General features: G+C 30.6%; 1 protein-coding gene across 1 annotated transcript; it reads right to left on the minus strand.

Annotated features, from left to right (window-relative positions):
* Positions 1-4,787: 4,787 nt before the first annotated feature.
* On the minus strand, positions 4,788-6,869 carry LOC101220917 (dof zinc finger protein DOF3.6). The gene is made up of 3 exons (XM_011658861.2): positions 6,604-6,869; positions 6,035-6,428; positions 4,788-5,553 (listed from the first exon to the last, which is right to left on the minus strand). Exons 1-3 carry the CDS (start codon positions 6,652-6,654, stop codon positions 4,961-4,963), a joined length of 1,038 nt encoding a protein of 345 aa, XP_011657163.1. The 5' UTR covers positions 6,655-6,869; the 3' UTR covers positions 4,788-4,960.
* Positions 6,870-7,073: the final 204 nt, after the last annotated feature.

Genomic DNA, 7,073 nt, shown 5'->3' on the forward strand with positions numbered 1-7,073 from the left:
CTGCTTCATAGAATTGGGTTTTCCGATGAAGGAAAAAGGCAGCCGCCGGCCAAGAGCCCCGCCTTGCCGACACGTCGTTTCAGCATTGCCTTGAAGATGATTGATGAAAATTGTGGTGTGCGTAAGTAACGTATGATTTGTGGCAGTTTAGTGGACAAGTCAAATATACGACGCATCGCATGGTACGTTGACTTGAATCTGAATTCCACTTTTTCCCCACTCTTTTGTTGGCACATTTTCCCCCATTAATTAGTAACTTATTTACGCATATAATTAACAAATTAAATTTAGGTTTAAATACCTTCACCTTCTTTGAAGTTTTAATAAAAATGAAAAGGAATAGATGAAGGCTATCATTTTTTTAAGTATAAGAACCAAACTATTAAAATTGGAATAACAGAGACCAAAATGAGCATTTTATTTACAACATTCTAAAACAAAATATGGATATCAAAATCTATTTTGAAATGTTAATTAGTAGTTCATGGAATAGTAGTTAATTTAATTACTTAATTAAAAACAAAAAGAGGAAATTTGGGCTTTTTAATAAACTTTTGCCTTTTCTTTTTCTTTTTCCTTTTTAAATGGTTTGTTCTTTATTTTCCAAAACATCTTCATTATTTGTTTGACCAGAAGACTATACCCATCTCAACACGATTGGAATGCCATTTGAACTTCTACCCTTATTATTATTTATTTAGAAAAGAAAAAGTCATTCATTGAATAGATGATAGAATTTTGAAAAAAAAGGTAATTTTACAGAACACATTTTACTTACATGATGTATACCCTATCTTTAGATATGTCTTATAGACTTTTTTTCTTTCTTTCTTTCTATTCTTTTTATAATTCCACATTACACATATGAACTATGAGTGAAGATTTGAAACTTTCGCCAGTAAAAAGGTATTTATTGATATTATTAAGTCTGTCTCATATTGTTGGCTAACCTTAAAGAACAAAATAAAATACCTTTTATGAAAACATGCACACATTTTTTCTTTTGGGTATAAAATGAAGCAAAATTTTATTGCAAAACATCTTAGGCTTGTGGTTGTGGCTTTGTAGGAAAATGAATCATTTGAGAGGCTAAAATAATTTATTTGGGATGGCTAATACATTAAATAATGTTAATTTTGGTAGTAGGAAAATTTGGCAGGCCAAATTCGAGAGATGTTGAACCATGCATGAGTGGTCACAGTCTTTTGACCACTAGAAAAGTGGAGAGAACAAACTTTTTACGTTGTAAGGAAGAAAAAGAATTAGATATGGATATCTGTGGTAGCATGTATTGGTACGTACTAGGGCCTAAACATGTTCGAAGAAAGTACCAGTTCATAAACAAACAAAATAAACGAGGCCAAATTAACATTCACATTGGAGGACATGCATAGAGCCACCAAGAGAATTAGCTACTGGAGCATTTACATGAATGGAAATTATGGTAACCCAAAACACAATATGAATATGAATGGTGAAAAGGGATTTGAAATATAAGTAATTAAATAAGAAAAATGGAGGAAGAGACAGAGAGATAGAGTGGGAAATTGGCTTTTAAAACCAAAAGGCAAAGCAAGAACAGAACAATATAGGATTAGGTATAAAAGAAAAAGAAAAAGAAAAAGAAAAGAAAAGAAAGAGAGAGCGTAAGCGTGTGGGTCAGTCCATAAAAAAGCCATCAATTTCTGTGCCCATAATTTCCTTTGATTGCTCTTTATCCCTCACTCCCACTGCTCTTCCCCTTTGCTTTTTTATTATCTCTCTTTCATTTCCTTTCTTTTCTCTGTCACCCATTTCCATTCACATCTTTACAATCACTAAAGCTATGTTTGGGAAGGAATCGAGGTGTTAGGATGATTGACGAATCCATGATGAAATAGAAATGAGATGAAATAGAAATGAGATCTTGAAGTTGAAGTGTTTGTGTGTAAAATAGTAGAAACAAAATGAGTTTGATATTACAAATTAAATCTAAAATGTTATATTAAATTACATATACTTAAGACTTTTTAGTATCGGATAACTATTTATCTAATATTTTGTCAATACCCGTCAACGACCACACACTCCTTTTCCATATATACTTGTGACATGTATTATTAGTTAGATTACTTTTACGATGGTTTTTGTCAACACATATTCTTTACATCGGTAACCCTTTCCCCCTATCATTTCTATATATATGACATATGAGTGTTGTTCCAACAATACTCAACATTACTTTTCTCTCTTATTAGCTCATTAGCTCATGTAACATTGTTAGCATTTATCACGTCATTGGATTATATATTGTTAAATACTATAAAAACGTAAAGATATACATGTCACAAGTATTAAATACGTGCAAGTTCACCAACAGTATATTAACTACATTTACGGAATAAAGAGAGAACAATTTATTAAAGAGAACTATTCAAAATATAGATACATTTAAAGCATAACAATGTATAAATTATATATCGACCAAACTAGATTTTTTTTTTTTTGTAAAATCACATGACATTCCAAAACATGAAATACGTTGGAATGAACTGAGAAGTTATGCTCTAACAAACCACACTGTCACCATTTTTTTTTCTTTGTTTGCCACTTTATTCCCTTCCCCTTCCATTGTGTTGGCAGCTTTTGTTTTTCCTCTTTTGAAATAAAAGATAAATAAATAAAAATAAAGCACTTTCAAATTCCCACCCAAAAGACCAAATCCTCCTCAATCAAACCCCTTACTCTTATTATTTTTATCATTCATTTTCTTTACTACATATTATATTATCAATTCTTATATATATATTTGAAATAAAGTTGGCAGAATCTTCTCTCTCTTTATCTCTCTCTATATATATATATCTTTTTCCTTTTTATTTTACGTCCTCTCATCATCTCATCATACCATGCATTCAATTAATATATTTTTATGTGCACTTTTTATTTTTATTTTCATTATTTGGATAAATTAAAAAAGTATAATAATGGAAGAACCAAACAATTAATACATCATCATTTTCATATGAGACAGAGACAGACACACATTTTTTCTTCCTTCTAGAATTTACTCCTTCATATATTCGCTACTACTTTATTTTTCTTTCTTTTTTTTTTCCCCTTTTTTGAATATATGTGATAGGAATATTATTAATTTTGCATAATTTATGGAACTATATACTGTGTTCTTAATTTCTTCCTACATTTTCCTTTTCTTCCTCTTCTTTCAAACCTACCTATCAAAATAGAACGGAAAACAATCCAAATTTTAATTTAGAATAGAAAATTTTATTAATTTAAGAGTGTTTGAATTCGATAGTAAACAATATACAAGTTTTCACGTTTATTGAAAAACTTTATCTAATATTTTGATAGCCGGAACAATTTTTCATACCAATTTTCTATCTCCATTCTTGTGTATTTTATCATGGGAACCAAATAAAACAAGATACAACAATCATTACTGTGACAAAAGAAAATAAAATTAAAGTTTAAAATTTAATAATGAAGAAAAGGGAGGTAAAAAAGTAAAAGATGAAAAGAATAAGAGTGAAGTTTCTTTACCGAGGGAATAGAAATGGGGAACCACCATTAAAGAGTTGTGTGCTGTTTAAAGCTTTTGACAGACAACTTTTTCATAGTCGTAGAATCCAACCCTGGGGACGACAGCGGCGACCACCCCTTTCCCCTAACTTTACATACTCTACTTACTCTCAAACTATATCTAATTTAAACTTCCACCAAATTATTTGCCCAACCTAAACCCTACTTCAATCTGTATACAAAGTATATATACATGTTTTTCCATTTGATTAAATATCTCATTATATTACTTACAAAAGTTAAGGTTTAAATATCAATCTGTTTGATGGTATACTTTATAATACCACTGTTTTATTATTTAAAAAATTGGATAAATGAAAATTAACTTTCAAGGATTGAATTTAATACATAAACTAAAATGGGAGAATAGGTTAAAATAATCATTAGGGTTATTTGCTAATATAGACTCCAAGACTTCCTAATTCCATTTTATGGTTAATATCTTCATACTTCATATCATTTTAAATTACTACTAAATTCAAAGATTTTTAGTTGGTTTCAGGTGTATGAGATCAAAGCTATTCTCGAGCCATAGCCCTATGCAGATTTCCTTAAAACTCAATGCTTTCATGTAACCTCCCTAGTTTCTCCTTCTTTTATATTTGATTTCATATGAACGGACTTGAATCTAGATCGCTCAATCAGTTAAGAATTCAAAGATATATATGTATATGTTATAATAACATCAACTAAAACTCAAATTTGTTTCAAGTATGAAAAACCCTAAATTCAACTACTTCCACAATGTTAAAATGTAAACCCAATAAAGAGGATAATTTGATAATGGCACATTTGAATCTAAACAATGTCATTTACTTTCCTAATAAATAGTTATAGTCATTATTTGTCCCTTACTTTCAATCCCCCAAGTCCTAGGGAGAGTCAATACCATATGTAGGGAAAGAAAAGAAAATGAATTAAATTAGCAACAAAATAATTATATTTTTAAAAGAGATCCATTCATTCTACTGAGATTAAATCTACCTATTTTGATTTCCTGATTATTATTATTAAAAAAAGTTGAATATACAATAGAAATTTTGGGAGGTTAACATATGCACCCATAGCTAGCAATGGAAACTAAAACGCAATATTTTATGAATTGGAGATTGTCCAAACCCCCACTGAAAATTAACATAATTCCCATGTTTAGTGCAGGCCAGATCATACCATAATAACTAATAATTAAAATGTAACACTATATATTAAAAATATGTGTGACATTAAACAAATAATTCGATTATTAAAAAAAAACATGACAAAAGCCAATACACAACACAATAATATTGAAACTCTCTCTACATTTATTTAGTTATGTTTTTTTTTTCATAAATAAAAAAAGTTACATTATTTTAAATTAAAAAGGAAAAAAAAAATCTTACAAAAGATGGCTGCTTGAAGAAGAACTTAGAGCTGACAAATGATCTGTCCATGAATTTTGATGCTCACTTCCCCAAAACTGGCTGTTGTTTTGATCATTTGGTCGTAAGAAATTTGATAGCATTGTTCCTTGTTCTCGGTTTTGTTCTTCATTTTTCAAAGGAATTCTAGAAAACTGTGTCAGATTCTGCAGTTGTTGTTGATGACAATTATTACTGTTGTTGTATTGTACTAAACCACTGGCTTGTTGTAATGAGTTAGCACCAAAGTTGTTGTTGTTGTTGACACCAATTTCTGGATATTCAGGTGCGGTTGTGGTGGTGGTCGGAGATTCTAGTCCCGCGACGAGGAATGGTTGTTGTTGTTGTTGAAAACAGTGCCATTGATCGAATTCCCTGGCGGTGGTGGCAGAGGAACTATTGATATGAATTCCAACAAAGCTGTCTCCAAAATTACGAGAAAATTGTTGTTGAAGAGATGGAATAATGTTCATCGAAGATAATTGTAACGAAGGATGTGATGAAAAATCTCTCGTTGTATTACTACTCTCAATGTTGTTGCAATTTCTTGACATTATTGTTCTTGAATTACCTGAAGATAAAAAAACACACACACACACACAATAATATTAAATTTTAATTATTAAAAATATGACCTTTCTAATTTATTCCCCTTTTATTTGTCTAAATTTTTGAATTTTTGTTTCTTCAAATATTGGAATAGTAAGAAATTATAATAAATTCAAACATATAGTAAATTAATAAGATATTTGTAACATACATCTAAACATTACATTTGGGCCTTTTATCTTATATCTATATATATAGGTATAAACTCAAAATATAATCAAAATAATATTCTAATAAAATTATAATTAATTTCGTTAATTCAAAACGTAACCATCAAGTTTAAACTTTTAGGTAAATAAATAAATACTCCTTTAACGCTATAAATAATGGATTGAATTTTGTGCTCGAAATAACTTATCAGCTTAAACTCTTGGACGGAGTCATCTGAGTAAAATAATAATTTAAATAAAAGAATTGAGAAATAAAAAGGTTCGAAGAGTTACCCAATTGAGATTGAGAGGGAGTGGGGGATTTAGATCGGTTATTAGATTTCTTCTTCTTCTTGTTCTTACGAAAGCCACCACCGACGGGGACGTTTCTAAGAGCGCCGCCGCGGGTCCAGTACCGGCGACAGGCTTTACAGAAATGGCGCGGCTGTGAAAGGCTGTAGTTATTGAAATAACAGAATTTTGTATTTGTTGAATCACAACGAGGACATTTTAATGTTGCCTCCGACTGCGGTATCATCGCTAGCCGCGCTCTATACGCCATAGAATTTGGTCGGATTCCACCTCCTCCATGACCCGTCGTAGGCGGCGGTGGTGGTAAAAATGCTGCCGAAACTTGACGTGGATCTTGATGATCATCATTTGTTGTTGTTGCGGATGTCTGATTCGACTAATATATATATACAAAATTAAATTTATTAACATTTTGAAATTGGGTATATTCAAGAATAGAATTTCAAGCCCAAAAAAACCCATCTTTTTTTTTTTTTTTTTGTTCTTCTTCTTTCCATAACTTTGCAAATGAAATTGAATTGAACCTACAAAAAAAAGGGGGGAAAACTTACTTGATGCCAATTTGGAGGATCTAAAAAGATTGGAAGAGAAGAGTGAGCCATAAGGGGGAATAAAATTTCAATTCTTTTTTTGGGGGTCTCTTTAACTATACATAAATAGAGTGGAAGAAGAGACTCACAGTAAGAGAGAGGGAAATAAAAGCAAGAGAGAGTGTTTTAAATCTCTCACCGTGTTATTCTCTTTTGATATCTTTTTGTATTTATTGTGTGAAAAAATTAGGGTTTTTTTTTTCCCCTTAATTTGGCTGAATGGAGGAAGTTTCTTGGGTGTTGCCTTAGCTCTTCACCTCCTCATTAACTTTTCTTTTGGGTTTGTGTGCTTTAAGTGCTCAAAAAAGAGAAGTGGATGTCCTCATGCAAAGGAAAAGTGATATGTATATTTATTGAATTAATAGTCGTTGAATAAAAGCAAAAAAAGAAGAAAAAAAAAAAGAGATTGTTTCTCTTTATGATATGGCCAA

This window comes from Cucumis sativus, chromosome 6, assembly GCF_000004075.3.
Source record: "Cucumis sativus cultivar 9930 chromosome 6, Cucumber_9930_V3, whole genome shotgun sequence".
NCBI lineage: Eukaryota > Viridiplantae > Streptophyta > Magnoliopsida > Cucurbitales > Cucurbitaceae > Cucumis > Cucumis sativus.